The following is a 22,811-nucleotide window of genomic DNA, read 5'->3' as shown; positions in this document are numbered from 1 at the left end:
AATGTAGAGAACATCCACTGCCTTACCCTCAGCAAGCACCTTTGTCAACTCCTTAAATAACCCAGTCAAGTCTCAAAGTTTGATTTTGTTTTAAATACAGCTATTTCATGCCAAGAACATCCACCAGACGTTCCAACTTATATTTAATATTCTGGTCAATGGAGATGGAACACTGACCAGGAAATATGCTGTAGATCTTCTGGTGGATCTCCTCAAGAATCCCAAGATTGCAGATTTCCTTCAAAGGTAAGATATTCTGTAGCAGTGTTATATGAACACTGCATCTATAAACTTTGGGTAGGAAACAGATTGTCATATTCTTTATACTAAATCTTCAAAATATGTTTTGAACATTGGATACTAGATCTACTTATTCATAATTTTGGTAGCTGATTACTTTTAACACACAAAAGAATAGAAGAAAATAGACCAGAAGAAAACTTGCTCAGACTTGCTCTGTTACTCAACACGATCATGGCTGATTGACACTGAGTTCTATTTCTCTTCTGTATCAGTTCAGCATAACTGGGGAAAGAATTGTCAACCATCACTGTACTATTGATCTACACTTTTTCTGATGACTAGCAATCCACAACTTCAAAACAGGAAGACAAAGTCTTGGCAGATTAGTTCATGTTAGAAATGGTGGTCTTTTGAAAAATACATTTGAAGAAGGGTGTCAAAAATGTAATTTTATTTTGGGCTGCTAAGTGTACATTTCTTTCTCCCTTGGTATGTGATGTAATGTCTGTCACTTAAGAGTGAAGACCAATCATGATTCATCCATGACACCAGGTTATTGATTGTGTGTTAAGCTTCATTCAACACATTTATTTTTCAGGTTTTTCTGAGCTTCTGTTGAGTGTATTTTAATTGATACTTCAATCTGTATTGGTAATTATGATGTACTGTATATTTTACACTAATGCATTCCAGTATGAAGCTTGAATGTCCTTTCCAGCTTACAAACCTTTAATTTTGCTACTGGCGGGATGGATTTGCCAGCTGCAGGCATCTTTTCCTGTGTGGGAACTTGGTTTGTGGCTGCATCTCCGTTTTACAAATTGTTTAGATTATGAACAGTTCTCAGGATTGGAACCTTGCAGTAGTCTGGGGAGTTTCTGTACAATGGAAACTCTCATGAAACTTTGAATACAGGTGTCCCCCGCTTTTCAAACGTTTGCTTAACGACAACTTGCTGTTACGAAAGACCCACATTAGTACCTGTTTTCGCTAAACAAAGAAGATTTTCGCTTTTACGAAAAAAAGACGCCTGCCTTATACTTGTGTTTACCCCGAGAAAGACTACAATGACCGTGAAGCCTTGTGCGGACAGTTGTTTGCGCATGCGTATACGTGCCGATTTTTTTTTTCTTCAAATCGATTTTGGCTCGCTGCCTTCCTGAGTTTGATAAGTGAAACTACACTGTACCTACAATATTTCTACTTTATATAGGGTGTAAATTTATCATAGCATTCCTGCTTTGACTATGTTAGTGTTATTTTAGGTTTTATGTGTTATTTGCTTTGATTTGGTAGGTTATTTTTTTGGTTCAGGGAATGCTCAAAGATTTTTCCCATATAAGTTAATGGTAATTGCTTCTTCGCTTTACGACATTTCGGATTACAAACAGTTTCATAGGAACGCTCAACCTTCGGATTGCAGGGGAAACCTGTAGAGACATAATTGTGGCGTATGATCAAGTAAATGATGATATAGCATTGTTCGATTTTTTTTTTCTATCTCTTTTGTGTCTTCCTTGAATTTGATTGATGTCTTCTACATTCTTTCCTTCCAATCTTCTTTAATCCTTGCAGTTAAGCAAAGCTTGGTGTATTATTTATATCCATTCTTTCATTCTATAGTTGAGAATAACTCGGTACAAGTTAAATTGCTTTTTTAACTGCATTTGTTTTCTCTTGTTATTGGCTATAATTAGATTAAAATTAAAGGATTATGTTTCTATATTTAAATCTACAGTGAAATGAATTTAATTGCATATTAATTAATGCAATTTCTGCTTTGTACTTTATTAGTCTGTTGTGCTACAAGAGAGTATATTTCTAGTGATGGCATTGCTGCAATTTAAAATGTTTTGAAAAGGACAGGATGCTACAATGATTATGATGGAGCCTCTTTCTGAATGCAAAAGTGAAAACTGAGTTTGTAATAGGAATTTAAAATGTGAGGCTGTTTAGTAAACATGTGAAACAAGTTATTTTTTATCATTTTAGGTACGAGCATTTCAAATCATGCTTATGTCAAGTGTTAGGCCTTCTTCGTGGTAAAGATTCAGATTCAGCAGCTAAGGTAGGTAATATTTAATTTCTAGGTGTATCATAAATATAGACATACATATTTCATTTTTTCATCTAAGAAAAACAACAAGGAAAAGAATCAAACTGGTAATTATTTAAACTTGCAATTTTTGACTTGAATCTGATGAATAGTGCCTCTAAAACACTGTGTAAAACATAAAAGCTAGTATATGAATATGCTTTTATTCTTGTATATTGTTTCCATCTTGTTTCTTTATTTCAAATATATTTTTTAATCTGAAAAAGAAAGGAAGTACCCATAAGACATAGGAACAGAATTAGGCCATTCAGCCCATCACATCTGCTACACCATTCCACCATAGCTGATCCCAGATCCCACTCAACCCCATACACCTGCCTTTTTGCCATAACCTTTGATGCCCTGACCTATCAGGAAGCTATCAATTTTTGATCCACTTTATCTAGTCCTTTTAACATTCTGTAAGTTTCAATGAGATCCCCCTGCGTCTTTCTAAATTCCAGTGAGTAAAAGCCCAAAACTGCCAAACGCTCCTCGTATGTTAACCCCTTCATTCCCAAAATGTGGAGCAGCTCTCATTGATGCTTGTCACTAGACATTAAAATACTGCAGCACAGTACAGGTCCTTCGGCCCGCGATGCTGTGCCAACCCAAATATTCCTTTTTTTTAAAAAGTACTAAACCCACACTACCCCATAATCCTCTATTTTTCTTTCATCCATGTGCCTGTCTTAAATACCCCTAATGTTTTAGCCTCCACCACCATCCCTGACTAGCCATTCCAGGCACCCTCAACCCTCTGTGTAAAAACAAAAAAAAACAAAAAAAAAACTTAAACCCTGATGTCTCCGCTAAACTTCCCTCCCTTAACTTGGTACATATGCCCTCTGGTGTTTGTTATTTGTGCCCTGGGAAACAGATACTGACTATCCACCTTATCTATGCCTCTCAAAATCTTGTAGACCTCTATCAAGTCCCCTGTCATCCTTCTACGCTCCAAAGAGAAAAGACCCAGCTCTGCTAACCTTACCTCATAAGACTTGTTTTCCAATCCAGGCAACATCCTGATAAATCTCCTCTGCACCCTCTCCATAGCTTCCACATCCTTCCTATAATGAGGTGACCAGAACTGAACACAATACTCTAAATGTGGTCTCACCAGAGATTTGTAGAGTTGCAACACGACCTCTCTACTCTTGAATTCAATCCCCCTATTAATGAAGCCTAGTATCCCATAGGCCTTCTTAACTACCCTATCAACCTGTGCAGCAACCTTGAGGTATGTATGGATTTAAACTCCAAGGTTCCTCTGTTCATCCACACTCTTAAGTAACCGACCATTAACCCTGTACTCAGCCTTCTGGTTTGTCCTTCCAAAATGCATCATCTCATACTTATCCGGATTGAACTCCATCTGCTACTTTTCTACCCAACACTGCATCCTGTCTATATCCTCTTGTAACCTTCGACAACCTACAGCTCTATCCACAACTCCACCAATCTTTGTGTCATCCGCAAACTTACTCACCCATCCTTCCGCCTCTTCATCCAGTTCATTTATAAAAATCACAGAACAGAGGTCCCAGGACAGATCCTTGCGGCACTCCACCAGTCACCGACCTCCAGGCAGAATACTTTCCTTCCACTACTACCCTCTGCTTTCTTCCTGTAAGAAAGCTTTATCCAAACAAGGTTCCACTGATCCCATGCCTCCTGACTTTCTGGATGAGCCTCTCGTAGGGGACTTTGTCAAATGCCTTGCTAAAATCGATGTAGACCACATCTACCGACCTACCCTCATCAATTTCTTTTGTTACCTCTTCAAAAAACTCAAACAGGCTCGTGACCTGCTCAACAAAATTAAATGAAATAAATCAGATGAAGCATTCTCTTAACAAGTCCTTAAATTGTGTCTTTCCAATTAGTGTCTTGTGTTGTCCATTTGAATTTAAAAAAAAAATTCCCTGCTTTCTTGAGAAACTAACTGGACTGAATTATTTGGTTTATTTATCCCATTTTAACATTGATACTAAGTGTAATGAAAGAGCTTAGAAAGATGATAGAATCCTGCTGTTTCATCTTTTGTTTCTGTTTAGAATGCTTTTACCTTGGTGATTTTTTCCATTTTTAAAGACATAACTGTCTGACTTGCTGAGTGTCCCACTTCTGTCTTTATTGTTTCTAGTTGAATTATAGAATAGAAGATCAAATCTGATGGGTAGTGCATTGGTTTAGTATGATTGTAACCCATTTTAAGTTCCATATAAGCTAATGCAGCTTTTCTCTCCTGCAGATCCTTGAATTACTAGTTGCATTTTGTTCAGTGAACAGTCTCAGGAGAATATTATGTCATGCAGTGTTTGGAGCTTCTGAAGAAAGACTCACAGCAGCTAAACTCAAATCACAACTTAAACCTTCAGAGCCAATTATTACTCTTCTCCATTGGTCAAGTCAACCACTAGAGAATCCTGAGAGGTGTTCATTACTTGCTCTTGTTCTTCTAAAAGAGTTATTTGAGGTACATGGTCTTTAAACATCAAAGTGAATGAATAAGTAGAAAATGAAAAGCTAAAAGCTGTTTGCATTTTATAAACACTTATAAGTTTATAAACTCTTTAAAGATGTAAATTCAACTTAGAGGTTTTAGAATAAAAATTTGCAACCAAATTTTATAATGCTTCATTTTAGGACTGAGCCTGTTAAATTAGGCTAAGATGTTTCATAAGACATAGGAGCAAAATTAGGCCATTTGGCTCATTGATCTGATCCACTATTCCATCATGGCTGAATTATTATCCCTTTCAAATCCATTTTCTTGCTGCCTTCCTGCAACTTTTGATGCTCTTACTAATTAAGAATCTATCAACCTCCATTGTAAATATACTCAATGACTTAGCCTCCATGGCCGTCTGTGACAGTGAGTTCCCCTGATTCATCACCCTCTGGCGAAATAAATTCCTCCTCATCTCTGTTGTAAAGGAATGTTCTTGTATTCTGAGGTTGTGCCCTTTGGTCCCCCACTAGGAAATATCCTCTCCACATCCACTCTATCTAGGCCTTTCAAAATACAATAGTTTTCAATGAGATCACCCCCCCCCCCACCCCAGTTCTTCCAAACTTCAGCAAGTACAGACCCAGAACCATCAAACACTCAAACATTCCTCATACATTAATCATTTCATTCTGCAGTCATTCTCATGAACCTCCTCTGGGCTCCCTCCAATGGCAGTACGTTTTAGATAAGAGGCCCAATACTATTCACTACTCAAGTGTGGTCTGACTAATGCTTTATAAATTCTCAGCATTACATCCTTGCTTTATATTCTAGTCCTCTTGAAATGAATGTTAAGATTGCATTTGCCTTCTTTACCATCAACTCAATTGCAAGTTAACCTTTAGGAAATCCTGCATAAGGACTCCCAAGTCCTCTGATATCTGAATTTTCTTCCCGTTTAGAAAGCAGTCTATGTCTTTATTCATTCCACTAAAGATCATAACATAGATTTCCCTACACTGTATTCCATCTGACACTTCTTTACCCATTCCCCCAATCTGACTTAAGTAATTTTGCTGGCTGTTTGTTTCCTCGACACTACCTGCCCCTCCACCTATCTTCATATCATCTATAAATTTACAGCAAAGCCATCAATTTCATCATCCAGATCTTTGATAATGTGAAAAGAAAGGGTTTCCATTACAGAACCCTGTGGAACACCACTGATCATTGGCAGCCAACTAGAAAATCCCCTTTATTCCCACTCTTGCTTCCTGCCAGTCAGTCATTCTTCTTTCCATGTTAATATCTTCCTTGTAATGTTAACAATTGTTTCTCTTAATTTGTGAGTGGGTGGAGAGGAAAGCAAGAATGAGCATCCAGTTATGATTTGATAACAGGACTTTGACATCACACAAGAAGCTTGAGGAACTCAGTCGGTCAGGCAGCATTTATGGAGGAAAACTGGACAGCCAATCATTTGGGTGACATCCTTCATCTGGACCAAAAGATAGAACAGAGATAGCTATTATAAAAAGATGGGGGAAGGGGTGGAATAAGAGTTAATGAGCAATAGGTGAGGAGGAGTATTAGGCAAATGGAAGAGGGAAGAGTGGAAATAGCAACAGAAGCTGGGAGGTGATAGGTGAAGGAGCAAAGGGATGAAGATAATGGAATCTGATTTGAGAGGACGGCGAAGTATGGGACCAAGTGAGGGAGATGGGGTCAGTAGAAGGGAATAGTGAGGGAGAAAAACAGTGAGAGGAAGAGGGGAAAGAAACAGGGTCATGGTGACACTCAACCCAGCCCTCTTGGTAATAAAATAAACTGCGTCGTCTTGCATCATGCTGATGGAGGTGAAGATTAAGAATCACATGAGGAATTTCAGAGGCCAGGTGGAGAAAATAAATGGGATTGAATAAGTGGATTTCAGAAAAGTTATGTAGTGAATACTTTACTTCAGTGGATGGTAAGTTGATGGAAAAGATCCTGAGAGGCAGGATTTATGTACATTTGGAAAGACATAATATGATTAGGAATAGTCAGCATGGCTTTGTCAAAGGCACGGTGTGCCTTATGAGCCTGACTGAATTTTTTGAGAATGTGACTAAACATGTTGATGAAGGTAGAGCAGTAGATGTGGTGTATATGGATTTCAGCAAAGCATTTGATAAGGTACCCCATGCAAGGCTTATTGAGAAAGTAAGGAGGCATAGGATCCAAGGGGACCTTGCTTTGTGGATCCAGAATTGGCTTGTCCACAGAAGGCAAAGAGTGGTTGTAGACGAGTCATATTCTGCATGGAGGTTGGTGATCAGTAGTGTGCCTCAGGGATCTATTCTGGGACCACTTCTTTGTGTGATTTTTATAAATGACCTGGATGAAGAAGTGGAGGGATGGGTTAGTAAATTTGCTGATGACACAAAGGTTGGAGGTGTGGATGGTGTGGAGGGCTGTCAGGTTACAGGAAGCATCGATAGGATGCAAAACTGGGCTGAGAAGTGGCAGATGGAGTTCAACCCAGATAAGTGAGGTGGTTCATTTTGGTAGGTCAAATATGATGGCAGAATGTAGTATTAATGGTAAGACTCTTGGCAGTGTGGAGGATCAGAGGGATCTTGGAGTCCGAGTGCATAGGACACTCAAAGTTGCTGCGCATGTTGACTGTGGTTAAGAAGGCATATGGTGCATTGGACTTCATCAACTGTGGGATTGAGTTTAGGAGCCGAGAGGTAATGTCACAGCTTTGTAGGACCCTGGTCAGACCCCACTTAGAGTACTGTGCTCAGTTCTGGTCACCTCACTACAGGAAGGATGTGGAAACTATAGAAAGAGTGCAGAGGAGATTTATAAGGATGTTGCCTGGATTGGGGAGCATGCTTTATGAGAATAGGTTGGGTGAACTCAGCCTTTTCTCCTTGGAATGGCAGAGGATGAAAGATGACCTGATAGAGGTGTATAAGATGATGAGAGGCAATGATCGTGTGGATAAACAGGCTTCTTTCTAGGGCTGAAATGGCTGACATGAGAGGGCACTGTGTTAAGGTGCTTGGAAGTAGATACAAAGGAGATGTCGGGGTAGGTTTTTTACGCAGAGTGGTGAGTGTGTGAAATGGGCTGCTGGTAACAGTGGTGGAGGTGGATATGATAGGGTCTTTCAAGAGACTCCTGGATGGTACATGGAGCTTAGAAAAATAGAGGGCTATGGGTAACCCTAGATAATTTCTAAAGTAAGTACATGTTCGGCACAGCATTGTGGGCCAAAGGGCCTGTATTTTGCTGTAGGTTTATTATGTTCTGTGAACGCCATGTAACAAAACAATGTTTTGGCCTTAATTTATTCTGTTACTTTCTATTGCATTTACTAGGAAATAATTGACTGTACCCTTTGGGTCACAGTTGAGCCATTTATGGAGCTGCTTTTTCCTGTTATCTTGGAGCAGTTAAAGATTCCAGACCAGTCTTTAGAGGATGCTCTATTAAAAAAGAAATATGAGCGAATTGCAAAGGCACTTGATGTCCTTTTGGATATCCTTTTTGGTTAGATATGGTAATCTAAAGCATAAGCACTGAAGTTAACATGAGTATTGAGAATATTAAACATTTTGAACAGCTATTAATTTACTTTATTCAGGTAACTGAAGTTTGTCTTTGTTAATTGAATTAATATTGTGTTTGAATGTGGGGATATTTTTACAAAACACCCTAACTGAGCTAAATACTATACAATCTGGAAGCACCAAAAAAAACTTTACTCTCTTCCTGATGGAATGATATTTCAGAGCAGATTTACAGTTTAGTATTTTCACCCTGTAATAGAGAGCTGAGAATGCTAACCAATTGAACATCTTATGTATACAGAAATAAAAGTTTAAAAAGTTATTTTTTTTTAGTTTACTGTTTCCACAATTAATATAAAGGCTTGTGTATTTTGGAAGCTAAGAAGGTTTTCAAGAATTTTTTTTAACTTCAAGTTTAAGTTTAATTGTCAGTCAACCACACATGAAGACTCATGAATACAGCCAAACGAAACAGAATCATTCCAGGGCCAAGGTGCAAAACAATACCAACAGTCATACACAGCATATATAAGATAGTAGTAAAATACAGTCAAGCTTCCTCCAGCACTCCAGTGGAGTGCCTGACTCCGCTGCCTGCATCTGGGTGATTGCAAGCAGGCTACGACCGAGGCCATGCAGCTCCCTCACCATTTGCCAATAATCCAATGAATTAGACTAGCAGCATTCCACACCACCAATGTCTAACAGAGTCTTCTGATCACGTGAAAAGTGACTAAAATGACTGCACAACCCTTCACACAGTGATGCCTCTCCATCGCAGGCATCGTTATAGCCTGCACCAAGTTTAGCTCCTTCAATTTCTCTGCCAACAGGAAATTCGCTGATGGGGTAAATTTGCAGTACTTTAAAGTCTTAATGTCTAACAGGCTCTTGCATTTGTAGAAAATACATTTTAAAAAGGAAATAACGCCTTTGGTTGACTATAGAAGTCACTGCATATGAGTGCCACCATCTTACCAGAAGAATTGAAATCTGTGATATAACAATTAGCATGTGCCACTGTAACTTAATTGTCTGTAGAGAGATTTAACCTATGCTATTTAAAAATAAATATTTATTTACAGGATATGAGTGTTACCAGCTGCCAGCATTTATTGCCCATCCCTAGCTGTCCTTGAGAAGGTGGTGATGAGCTGCCTTCTTGAGCCACTGCAGTCCCTGAGGTGTAGGTACACCCAAAAATGTCATTAAATGTAGCCAAAGCTGGTGAACCACCTTATGTGTCCCTTGAAGTTGTGATAAAGCTGTAGCATAATTTAGCAAATACCAGTAAGTGGCAATAGTCTTTTGGTGCATTACACTTTTACTTGACTGAAGGAGATCTAATTAAGTGAGGGCTAATCTTAGATTAAAGTAGGTATGTTCAAGGATGGAGGAAGCGAAAAGTGCTTTGCATTTTTTCTTAACTACATTTACTGCTTTGTGGAGATGACACAGCAAAATTACAGATTGCTAAAGTTCTCACTGCCAGGAATTGTATTTCAATTCTGGAGTATCAGTTTACATACAATAGAATGGATATTGGCTATCGGAGCAATATAACAGATGTGGAACTATGGTAAGCACTTGGATTGTCTTTTTAAAAAAAACAAGAAAATGCTCTTGTGGAATCTTTTCAAGCATTTATTAACTAGCATTAGAGTGTTATAATTATTCAGCAATTTAAAGAATTGTTTTGGTGCAGGAGATTCATATATTTTGTTCTAGCATTAACTGGAAGGGAATGTTTTTGTTAAATGCATTGAATTTAAAATCCTCATCCAAGTGATCTTGCCTCTTCTGTGTTCTATCATTAAAAACTTTTACAGTGTGGTATTTTCATTGTGCTCTGTTTGATTTGCCTTGGCTATTTGGTTTCATATTTGGGAATCCCTTCTAAGCCCCTCCCCTCCTGACTTCCTTGGAACCTCTTCCAAATCATCTCCTCAGGCAAAATTTCTGGTATGCCCTCTGAATTTTAAGTTCTCTTGGGGTACTATCCATTTACCTTGAGCTTATTCTGAGCACCTTTGGATTTTTTTAAATAAATGTTCACAAATCCTAATTGGCTTTGGAACATTAAAAGGTTATGAGGGGGGAGGGGAACCAGTGTGTAGGAACAAATGTATGGGAGAAGGAAGAAAAAGATAACAGTAAAGTTCTTTGTACTGTTAGAGATAAACAGAGAGGAAGAGGTGGAGAATTTCTTAAATGCATTTATTTTAATGCTAGGAGCATTGTAAGAAAGGTGGGTGAGCTTAGAGTATGGATTGATACCTGGAAATATGATGTTGTAGCTATTAGTGAAACATGGTTGCAGAAGGGGTGTGATTGGCAACTAAATATTCCTGGATTTCGTTGCTTCAGGTGTGATAGAATTGGAGGGACAAGAGGGGAGGTGTTGCGTTGCTTGTCAGAGAAAATATTACAGCAGTGCTCTGGCAGGATAAATTAGAGGGCTCGTCTAGGGAGGCAATTTGAGTGGAATTGAGGAATGGGAAAGGTGTAGTAACACTTATAGGGATGTATTATAGACCACCTAATGGGGAGTGAGAATTGGAGGAGCAAATTTGCAAGGAGATAGCAGATATTTGTTGTATCACAGGGTTGTGATTGTGGGAGAGTCTAATTTTCCACACATAGATTGGGAAGCCCATACTGTAAAAGGGATGGATGGTTTGGAGTTTGTAAAATGTGTGCAAGATAGTTTTTTGCAGTAATATATAGAGGTACCAACTAGAGAAGGGGCAGTGTTGGATCTTCTGTTAGAGAATGAAATAGGTCAGGTGACGGAGGTATGTGTTGGGGAGCACTTCAGGTCCAGTAATCACAATGCCATTAGTTTCAATATAATTATGGAGAAAGATACAACTGGACCCAGGGTTGAGATTTTTGATTGGAGAAAGGCTAACTTTGAGGAGATGCGAAAGGATTTAGGAGGAGTGGATTGGGACAATTTGTTTTATGGGAAGGATGTAACAGAGAAAGGGAGGTCATTTAAAGGTGAAATTTTGAGGATACAGAATCTTTATGTTCCTGTTAGGTTGAAAGGAAAGGATAAAAGTTTGAGAGAGCCATGGTTTTCAAGGGATATTGGAAACTTGGTTAGGAAAAAGAGAGATATCTACAACATGTATAGGCAGCATGGAGTAAATGAGGTGCTCGAGGAATATAAAGAATGTAGGAAGAATCTTAAGAAAGAAATTAGAAAAGCTAAAAGAAGATGCGAGGTTGCTTTGGCAAGTAAGGTGAAAATAAATCCAAAGGGTTTCTACAGTTATATTAATAGCAAAAGGATAGTGAGGGATAAAATTGGCCCCTTAGAGCATCAGAGTGGACAGCTATGTGTGGAGCCGAAAGAGATGGGGGAGATTTTGAACAATTTCTTTTCTTTGGTATTCACTAAGGAGAAGGATATTGAATTGTGTAAGGTAAGGGAAACAAGTAGGGAAGTTATGGAAACTATGACGATTAAAGAGGAGGAAGTACTGGTGCTTTTAACAAATATAAAAGTGGATAAATCTCCGGGTCCTGACAGGATATTCCCTAGGACCTTGAGGGAAGTTAGTGTAGAAATAGCAGGGGCTCTGACAGAAATATTTCAAATGTCATTAGAAACGGGGATGGTGCCGGAGGATTGGTGTATTGCTCATGTGGTTCCATTGTTTAAAAAGGGTTCTAAAAGTAAACCTAGCAATTATAGGCCTGTCAGTTTGATGTCAGTGGTGGGTAAATTAATGGAAAGTATTCTTACAGATGGTATATATAATTATCTGGTATATATAATCAGGGTCTGATTCGGAACAGTCAACATGGATTTGTGCGTGGAAGGTCATGTTTGACAAATCTTACTGAATTTTTTGAAGAGGTTACGAGGAAAGTCGACAAGGGTAAAGCAGTGGATGTTGTCTATTTGGACTTCAGTAAGTCCTTTGACAAGGTTCCACACGGAAGGTTAGTTAGGAAGATTTAATTGTTAGGTATTAATATTGAAGTAGTAAAATGAATTCAACAGTGGCTGGATGGGAGATGCCAGAGAGTAGTGGTGGATAACTGTTTGTCAGGTTGGAGGCCGGTGACTAGTGGTGTGCCTGGGGGATCTGTACTGGGTCCAATGTTGTTTGTCATATACATTAATGATCTGGATGATGGGGTGGTAAATTGGATTAGTAAGTATGCAGATGATACTAAGGTAGGTGGCATTGTGGATAATGAAGTAGGTTTTCAAAGCTTGCAGAGACATTTAGGCCAGTTGGAAGAGTGGGCTGAACGATGGTAGATGGAGTTTAATGCTGATAAGCGTGAGGTGCTACATTTTGGTAGGAATAATCCAAATAGGACATACATGGTAAATGATAGGGCACTGAAGAATGCAATAGAACAGAGTGATCTAGGAATAATGTTGCATAGTTCCCTGAAGGTGGAATCTCATGTGGATAGGGTGGTGAAGAAAGCTTTTGGTATGCTGGCCTTTATAAATCAGAGCACTGAGTTCCGGAGTTGGGATGTAATGTTAAAATTGTACAAGGCATTGGTAAGGCCGAATTTGGAGTATTGTGTACAGTTCTGGTCACCAAATTATAGGAAAGATGTCAACAAAATAGAGAGAGTACAGAGAAGATTTACTAGAATGTTCCCTGGGTTTCAGCACCTAAGTTACAGGGAAAGGTTGAACAAGTTAGGTCTTTATTCTTTGGAGCGTAGAAGGTTGAGGGGGAGGTATTTAAAGGTTGAGGTATTTAAAATTATGAGGGGGATAGATAGAGTTGATGTGGATAGGCTTTTACCATTGAGAGTAGGAGAGATTCAAACAAGAGGACATGAGTTGAGATTTAGGGGGTAAAAGTTTAAGGGTAACACGGGGGTGGGGTGGGGGGAGCTTCCTTACTCAGAGTGGTAGCTGTGTGGAACGAGCTTCCAGTAGAAGTGATAGAGGCAGGTTCGGTATTGTCATTTAAAGTAAAATTGGATAGGTATATGGACAGGAAAGGAATGGAGGGTTATGGGCTGAGTGCAGGTCAGTGGGACTAGGAAAGAGTAAGTGTTCGGCATGGACTACAAGAGCTGAGATGGCCTGTTTCCATGCTGTAATTGTTATATGGTTATATAAAAAAGGAAATTTGTTTCCTGTGGCATGGTAGCTGACAAATGACTTAACAGTGACATGACAAAATCAAAAAAAATTACAGTTTAATGTACTGTCTGAAAAGATGGGAAAAGCAGATTTGGTAGTAATTTTCTCAAAAAAGGATAAATATTTGGATAAGGATTTGTTTACATAATAGAGAAATTTAATTTCTATGGTTCATTTTTCTAAATTTCTAAATTGCTTCATATAGTGTTCATTTGTTATGCACATAATTTATGGCAAAAGTAAAATAAGCACTTGTAACCCAAGAATAGCTTATAATTGACATTGTTATAATTTTTATAAACGTATTTCATTCTTCATTCTCCAACATGTTAAAAAGTAAAATAGGTACAGATATTGTCTTAAAGACTCTTACCCTTATGAGTGAAGTCAAACAGTTGGTGCCGAACATGGAAGCAAACTTTTATAAGATTTTACAGGTAATAATTAATGGTGTGTTTAAAACTTGTATTTCTATGAGGTCTTACTACTTATTTGTAATTTGGTTAATAAAGATATTGCATTTAATGTGTTAATTTTTGAACCACTTTGAAAAATGTGGTTTATTAGCAAGTGGTAGAATATTGGCCCAGATGTTTGGTCACTGAAAGATTTTATAATGGCAGCTAAGAGTCATCAGGAATCCATGACTGATCTGTGACTTGTTTAACAATAGCAGCTTACTAAATTGAATGTGAAAATTCATCAGTCTAAATGGAAGTAGTATAAGTTAGAATATTTAACTCGGAAAGTATTGACAGGAAAAAAAATGGAGAGGTAAACAACAACAAATGTTAGAGACAAAGGAGACAAAGTTTAAAGTTAAACTTGAATGCAATATTTTTCTCTGTTGATATTCAACAATACCGGTAATTAAAAGCTGAAGGAATGAGATTTTGTCTAGTCTCTAGAAGGTCTTGATCTTGCATAGTTGCTTCCTAAGATATTTCCACATATTTCTGAATATAAGAGGATTAACAGCAAAGGATGTTTGATATCCATTCTCCCTGTTTACTTGGTTGAGAGATCTTTGAATTTTAGGTAAGCTGTACATGGATGTTTCAGCTCAAGTGTTTCAGTATCTTATGAGATTTTCCAGCAATTTTCACTGACTAAACTCTTAATAGAGTTGCCCATCAAATGTACTTGAGCTCCATAGTTTGGTTCTAACTGCATGCCTGACTAGAAGCATCTAATACCCCATATAGTATCTGCATCAGTAAAAAATGAATGGCCTATCTTAGAAATATATTTTGAAGCCTAACTGAAGTATGTACCTGGAAAGTGATATGGCCTGAGCCAGTGTACTAACAGGAGTATACATACCTGCATTGGAATAATTCACACTGACCACTTATTTTGGGATGGCTGCAATTATACCTATCATTAATTAATAATACTATAAAACAGTAGAACATCTCCTATTGTAGCTAACAAGAAAATCTTGGCACTTTTTTAATGTGCCAGAGATTCACTGAAGGATGAAACTTGCTTTTGAATTATATTTTCAGAGAAAATATTTAATTTGGAATATTGCTGGTAGTTTTTGTAAAGAAACATTTAAAAACTATTTCTGTTCTGTATCTCATAATAATATGTTTAATGCAGCAGATCTCAGTGGTCTCTCAAATAACTCATCTAAATGCCTGTTTTTCCCCGGTATTTATTTGATCTAAAAGATATCCATATATGTACTCTTTTCATCTTCCTCAGCTCCTATTTAGTATATGGTAATCATTTTCGTAAGGAAGTACTTCAAAATTGTCAGCTATGTTTAACTGTTACTATGTTGAATTCCTTCCAGCTCCTCTGTACCTATTAGGGAGAACAGAAAAAAATTATGAATTGTACTACAAAGTTTGAACGAAGAATTGGCTTTATTCATTTTTAGTTTTTTTTAATGTTTCCCTCAGGACCAGCGACTGACTTCAGCTTTGTCATTTGCATTGACATCTGAGCACAGAGAGTATGTACAGTTTGCTTTAAAGGTTCTGTTTGAGGCAGCACCTTTGCCTGATTTTCCTGCTATCATGTAAGTGCTGGTTTACTTTTACTATTGGTTGTTCAGAATGATCAATTTTGCACTTTATAGAGCATTAATATTGTAACTGCTTTGAATGAAATATAGTATGTTAGTTGCTGGAGTCAATGTGAAAGAATCAGATTTAATCAGAATCAGATTTAATATCACTGGCATAAGTTGTGAAATTTGTTGTTATGTGCAGCAGTTCTTTGCAATACATAATAAAAATTGTAAATTTCAGTAAGAAGTATGTGTATATATACTGTGTGTGCGTGCGTGCGCGCAGTCGGCCCTCCTTATCCGTGAGGGATTGGTTCCGGGACCCCCCACAGATAGCAAAAAATGCAGATGCTCAAGTCCCTTATTTAGCCTGTCTCAGTGTGGTGGACTTTAGGACCTGGTGGAGCTCGGGACCCACTACCCACAGTGTTTCTGTTCCGTTGATAGAAAACGATCACGATTGAAAATAAAGTGGAAATAATAAAGCGATCGGAAAGAGGTGAAGCACCGTCGGTCATGGGAAAAGTGTTAGGCTACAGTCGGTCAATGATCGGAACAATTTTAAAGGATAAAGTGAGAATAATGGAGCATGTGAAAGACCCTGCCCTGATGAAAGCTACAGTTATTACTAAGCAACACAGTGGCTTAATTATTGAAATACATACATTTCTTAAGTGTTTTATATGCATAGAAAGGTAAAATATATACTATATACTAAGACAAACGTTTGACCTGCTGACGCTAAACAATACCGGCTGTACCTGTTCCAACTTACTTATAATACCTAATACAATGTAAATGCTATGTAAATAGTTGTTATACTGTATTGTTTAGGGAATAATGAGAAGAAGAAGAAATGTCTGTACAGTATATGCTCAAACAAAGAGTGCTGGAGAGAGAACTTACATTTTTTTTGATCCTGATCCACTGTAACCTATGCACATCCTCCCATATACTTTAAATCATCTCTAGATTACTTATAATACCTAATACAATGTAAATGCTATGTAAATAGTTGATATACTGTATTGTTTAGGGAATAATGACAAGGAAAAAAAGTCTATACATGCTCAAACAGCGAGTGCTGGAGAGAGAACATCTAGGTTTTCCCGATCCGTGGTTGGTTGAATCTGTGCATGCAGAACCTGTGGATAAGGAGGGCCGACTGCTTATATATTTTTTAAAAGTTAGATCGGTAGTGCAAAAAGAGAAACAAAAAAGTAGTGAGGTAGTGATCCATTCAATGTCCATTCAGAAATTGGATGGCAGAGGAGGAGAAGCTATTCCTAAACTATTGAGTGTGTACTTCATGGTAACAATGAGAGGAGGGCATGTCCTGGGTGATGGGGGTCTTTAATGATAGATCCTGCTATTTTGAGACATCGCTTCTTGAAGATGTCCTGAATGCAGGAGAGGCTGGTGCCCATGATGGAACTGACTAAGTCTACATCTGTCTAGAGCTTATTTCGATCATGTGCAGTGCACACCTCCCACCCCCCCCCCCCCCACCAATACCAGATGGTGATGCAGCCAGTTAGAATGCTCTCCACGTTACACCTGTAGAAATTTGGAGACAAACCAAATCCAACGAAACCCAATTTCCCTCGGGATCAATAAAGTATGTCTGTCTGTCTGTACTTAAATTCCTAATGAAATGTAGCTGTTGTCGTGCTTCACTTAAAGCACCTAAGATAGTAGATCAAGAAATGGTACTCAACAAATCAAGTATTTCTGTGGTATCGCCTGCAGTAAATAAAAACAGACTTGTATTTTGAGCAACAAATAGTTTGATGTAAGAACTCACGAACAAGAGAAAATCTACAGATGCTGAAAATCCAAGCAATTCACAAAAAATGCTGGAGGAACTCAGCAGGCCAGGCAGCATCTATGGAAATGAGCACAGTCGATATTGTGGGCTGGGACCCTTCTTTAGGACTGGAGAAAAAGATGCTTCTCTTTTAACACAGTCATCCCTCAGAAGCTGGTGGGTAAATTGTCCTCTTTGGGCCTCAACACCCATCGCTGTAATTGGATTTTGGACTTCTTGATAGAAAGATCCTAGTCAGTCCAAATTAGTAGCAACATCTCAAGCTCTATCATGCTGAGCACTGATGCCTTCTGAGGCTGTGTGCTCAGCCTGTTGCTGTTCATGATGCTGACTCATGATAGCATTGCCAGATCCAATTCAAACTGCATTCTCAAGTTTGCTTGAGTGTGATTGGCCTCATCAGCAGCAATGATGAGTCAGCATATAGAGAAGAGAAGAGAGGGTTTTCAAATAGTGTGAGAACAACAACCTGAGTCTAAATGTGGACAAGACTAAAGAGATGCTTGTGGACTTCAGAACACACAGGTTGACCACTCTCTATTGTGTATCAAAGGTTCTGCCATGGAGAGAGTTAAGAGCAAAAAGTTCCTTGGTGTGCACATTATGGAAGGTCTAACCTGGATCTAGCCAACACCTTCTTAGTAGTCAAGAAGATACAACAAAGTCTATACATTCTAAGGAGATTGAGGCATGCCAAGCTCTCCGCCCTCCTTTTAACAACTTTGTACAGGTGCACCATTGAGAGTATCTTGTCTGGCTGCATTGTTATGTGGTATGGAAGCTGCAAGACTCTATAGTGGATAGTAAAAATTGCTGAAAGGATCACTGGGCTCTGCCTCCCTCTGTATGTGACATTTACCATGAGCGTTGTATACAAAGGGCCCAAGCTTTGTTGAGGTTTGCTACCATGCATCTCAAAATCTCTTTGATGCACTTCTATCAGAACAAAAGTACAGGAGCATTAGGGCTAGGACTACCAGACTGGGTAACAGCTTCTCCTCACAGGCTGAAACTAATGCCTCAGCTGAGGTCTCATCACCAGGGTAGTGAGCTGTTTACTGTAATATTTACTGTTTACATTTTACCTGTGCTGTGCACTACATGCACTCTGAATTATATTTTAACTTATTTGTGGTATTACTTTGTTTTATGTGCTGTGTATGATGTATATTTTGTGGATGCACCGTGGTCTGAAGGAAAGTTGCTTGGATGTATATATGTAAAGTCAGATGACAATAAACTTAAAGAGAGGGGGAGTGGTGTACAAGAGCCCAAGGTGAACTAAAGAGGGGAGGATGACTGGCTGACGGTCTTAGGTAAGAGTAGGGAAGGGTAGAGTTGGGAAACAGACAGATAGATAATCTGTGGGAGCAGGGAAAAAGGATGTGAGTCAGAGGGAGGGGATGGGTGTGGTGAAAGTAAAGATAGGTTCTGGACAGTGATGAGTAGGAGCACAAAGTGCTTGCATCTGAAAAGTAAGGTAGGTGATAATGCAAACTATAAGAAGGGAGGTGAATGGCAGTTGAAATGGGAAAACCCTGTAACGGAACTGTATGTAGGAGGAGGAGGAAGATTGGTGAGGGATGGAAAAGGGCCACAAATGAGAGAAATGGGAGGATTGGAAGCAGAAAGAGAGAATCTATTTTTAAAATCTGTAATTTTTGCTTTTAATGATGTTTTGTAACTGTCAAACTTAATTTCTGTGATTGCTGCATTACATTACAGTGTAGGACAAAATTCTGGTTGCTCTTTAAAAGTAAAGATTAAAAAGAGTGCATGTATCGTAGTTAAATTACACTGTCTTGCCTTTGATCCCATGGTGCCCCTGCTGAATTGCACCACAATTCTCAAGCATCATCATTGAAAAACATAGTAAAATTGATAACCTGTTTGAGGACTTAAGTCATTTCAATCTGCTAGATTTTCTGTGCTTCAGTGCTCTTCCTTTCAATGCACTAATGCATTTTAAATTGACTTTTTATGTTGCACAATAATGTAAATTTTCCTGTGAACCAATTAAGTTTAAAGGGAGCCCAGAAATGGGTTCCTCATGAGTGGGAAAGGAAACTGGCAATTTGGACCCCTGTGAGTGAGAAGAGAGGGCAGGGACCAGGGCCACGGTGACTGGGGAGGGAGCTTACAAAAATCATCTGAAAACTACAAACTGAACCAATGGGATTTCTGAATCATTGGATAACAGGTTATCAGAGTTTTGTTGTAACACCTCTTGTATTTGTGGGAGAGATAAAAGGAGGAGATTCTTGATTTATAGTTTAAGGGATTAATTAATTGAAAAGTGATTTAGGGTGAGGAGTTGTTTTAGTCATTTTGATTAATAGAATTTTTATTAAAGTATAATACAAAAACACAATGAGCTAATCATTTGCTATAATTTGTTTTCATCATATTACAGTCATTTCTTGCATTTTAACATGGTAAATTTTCTGTTATGTCACAAATCTACAAAAATTGTGCTGTGTCAATTCTTGGACATATTCTGATTAACTGTACAGTATATATACTCAATAATGACCTATGTGAGATACTGCAGGTTTTACATTAATGTAAAACCTTCTTGACTCAATTTGTTGGAGGTGCAATGCTATATATTCCATCTGGGTAGCCTTGACCTGATGACATGAACATTGATTTTTCCAACATAGTAATTTCTCGCTCCTCTCTCCTCTCTTTATCCATCGTCCATTATGGTTACCCTTTCACCCCTTCTTAACTGCCTAGCGCCTCCCTCTGGGTCACCTTCCTCCATCCCTTGTTTCCATGGTCCACTGTCCTCTTTGATTATATTCCTCCTCCTTCAGCCCTCGACCTCCTCCACCTTTCCCCACCCTGCTTCTTATTTCATCCCACTCCACCACCCACCCACCTTCCCCCTCACCTAGTCCCACCTAACATCTGCCAGCTTGTACTCCTTCCATTCCCCCCACCAATCTTCTTATACTGGCTTCTGCCCCTTTCTTTGCCTGTTCTGAGAAGTCTAGAAAGTCCATAAGTCATAGGAACAGAATTAGTCCATTTGGCCCATCGAACCTACTCTGACTTTTCATCATGACTGATTCATTTTTCCTCCCAGCCCCAATCACCTGCCTTCCCTCTTTGTCCCTTCATGCTCTGACCAACCAAGAATCCATCAACCTCTGTCTTAAATATACATACAGACAAGGCCTCCACAGCTGCCTGTGGCAATGAATTGCACAGATTCACCACTCTCTGGCTAAAGAAATACCTTGTCTCTGTTCGAAAAGAACAGCCCTCTATTCTGAGGCTGTGTCCTCTGGCCTTAGACTCTCCCACCATAGGAAACGTTCCCTCCACATCCACACTATCAAGGGCTTTCACCATTCGATAGGTTTCAATTAGGTCACCCCTCATTCTTCTGAATTCCAATGAATATAGGCCCATAGCCATCAAATGCTCTTCATATTACAGGCTGTTCAAACTTGGAATCATTATTATTTATTTCTCTCCATTTATGCTGCCTGACTTACTGAATTCCTTCAGTGTTTTGTGTGTGTTGTTCAAGATTTCTAGCATCAAAAGAATCTCTTGTGTTTACAATAATGGTGCTCTTTTTTTTAAGGCTTGGAGAAAGCATTGCTGCCAATAATGCTTGTAAGCAACAGAATTCTGATCACGTGATTAAAAACATACCTGTCCAGCAGCAATCAACAAACTTACTAACACCAAAGTGTTCAAGTACTGCTGATGCTACCAGATCAAATATTCATGAATTAATTGATAAATTGCAAATGGGAGCAGAGGTTTGTACTGCATGTTGATTGTGTTTATAAGATACTTAATTATGATAACATGCTTTTGATATTGTACTTATTTATGATTGATATTGATAAGCTTACTGAGTTCACCACAGTTATTAATTGCCCATAGCACTTGGCCTTAGTCTGTTCAACTGATAAAGTGCAATGAGTAAGATAAAATTGTAGCATTTTTAGACTGATATTTTAAAATAAAAGCCTCAGTACTTGATGGGGACATCATTAAATAAAATTTTCCAAATATCACTTAAGGCAATATTATGACAGATGACTGAAAAGTTTGGTCAAAGTGAAATGTTTTAAAGATGGTGAAACTGAGTGAATTAAGCACATCTGTGTCAATGTTTTTGCCTTATCAGTTTCAAATCTTAGCTGTTTGTCATTGAAGGAACAGACAACACTGATGGAACTATCTGGGTTGCCCCGAAGTCCTCAAATGAGACTTTACTGAAAGCTGAGAGGTTACATTTGCAGGGTGTTATATAGAAAGGGGAGGACACTTTGTTGAATAATTGAAAAGAAGGATCAAATATATCAAAACTGAGCTGTGTCTTTGAGCGAAGGTATGTTAGTGCATATGAGTGATTGGAGAACAGGAGTTTTGTAGAAATTAATACAGAAAATGTTTTTGAGAAATGATTAGGCGGCAGATGAAGATTTTGTAGCCCAAGGCAGGCAACAGCTGAGTCATATGTGTGAAAATGGGTTGGCCTAATCATAGCATGGATTTATAAACTTTTCTGGGTTAAATATATTGTACACAGTTAGGTTCATCCTCAAATACTGTAGTTCTTGTGGAGAAAGGTGGAGTAAGTGGCAGAGAAGGTTTGTAGTGGAGACCAAACATTGTGGCATCTTTCTTCACAGTAAATAGAGGAAAATTCTACTTTTCTAATATTGGTTATTTGCTGAACATCTGACAGTTTATAGATACTGTACTTATAGTGTAGCCTTTTCTAATAAAAGCCTTAAGCAACCTTTTATGTGGCATCTTATCAACTGTATTTTTAGGATTTCATCGATACTTCTATCAGTTTTCCTATATCCATTCTGCTTGATATGTTGCAAATAAATTTGTCAAAGTTGATTTCCTTTTCATAAGATCATGTTGACTTTGCTTGGTTATATTTTGATTTTCTAAATATCCTGCCACTTCTGCATTTCATAGTAATGTTTTTGACCTTGTCTTGCTGAACACCTGAAATCTTTTCCTCCTTGTTTTCCACAAATTAGCATTTTATAAATCTGTTTACATTTACATTTAATCTACAGCTGAAGGAACAAGTCAAGGATGTTAGGCTTTCAGATGTGATGGATGTCTATGAACAGAAGCTTTCCTCCCTTGCAGTAAGTGCTACTCGAAATAAATTCAGATTCAGATCAGTTTATTGTCCTATATACCAGGATACAATGAAATTCCTTGTTTGCATGAAGCTTGCAGAGTAAACAGTATACATGATATTAATAACTACAAATAAAATCTAATGTTCCAAAATTAATAATTTATCATGGACTCATACTGTATTAATAAAATTGTTTTTTAAAATTCAGAAACAGGAAAATATTGGACATATGTACATATTTTTGTTTGAAAGATAAAAGATATCCATATATTCAAATTTTTCAAGTATTTTCAACATGACTAAATAATTTAGAGGATAGATTGAAAAGTCATTTTATAC

General features: G+C 38.2%; 1 protein-coding gene across 2 annotated transcripts in view; it reads left to right on the top strand.

Annotated features, from left to right (window-relative positions):
* The window catches only part of cip2a (cellular inhibitor of PP2A), a 95,089-nt gene that overhangs the window by 30,759 nt on the left and 41,519 nt on the right, over positions 1-22,811 (top strand). For both annotated transcript variants that reach the window (XM_073045295.1, XM_073045296.1), the window contains exons 8-16: positions 101-246; positions 2,236-2,311; positions 4,593-4,817; positions 8,162-8,321; positions 9,791-9,932; positions 13,825-13,924; positions 15,398-15,516; positions 20,934-21,114; positions 22,402-22,476. In XM_073045295.1, the coding sequence (XP_072901396.1) occupies positions 101-246; positions 2,236-2,311; positions 4,593-4,817; positions 8,162-8,321; positions 9,791-9,932; positions 13,825-13,924; positions 15,398-15,516; positions 20,934-21,114; positions 22,402-22,476 (1,224 nt within the window). The remainder of the gene's footprint in view (positions 1-100; positions 247-2,235; positions 2,312-4,592; positions 4,818-8,161; positions 8,322-9,790; positions 9,933-13,824; positions 13,925-15,397; positions 15,517-20,933; positions 21,115-22,401; positions 22,477-22,811) is intronic.

Source organism: Hemitrygon akajei, chromosome 5 (genome assembly GCF_048418815.1).
Source record: "Hemitrygon akajei chromosome 5, sHemAka1.3, whole genome shotgun sequence".
Lineage (NCBI taxonomy): Eukaryota > Metazoa > Chordata > Chondrichthyes > Myliobatiformes > Dasyatidae > Hemitrygon > Hemitrygon akajei.
Note: the sequence above shows the minus strand (reverse complement) of the source record. Positions and strands in the feature narration are given on the sequence as shown.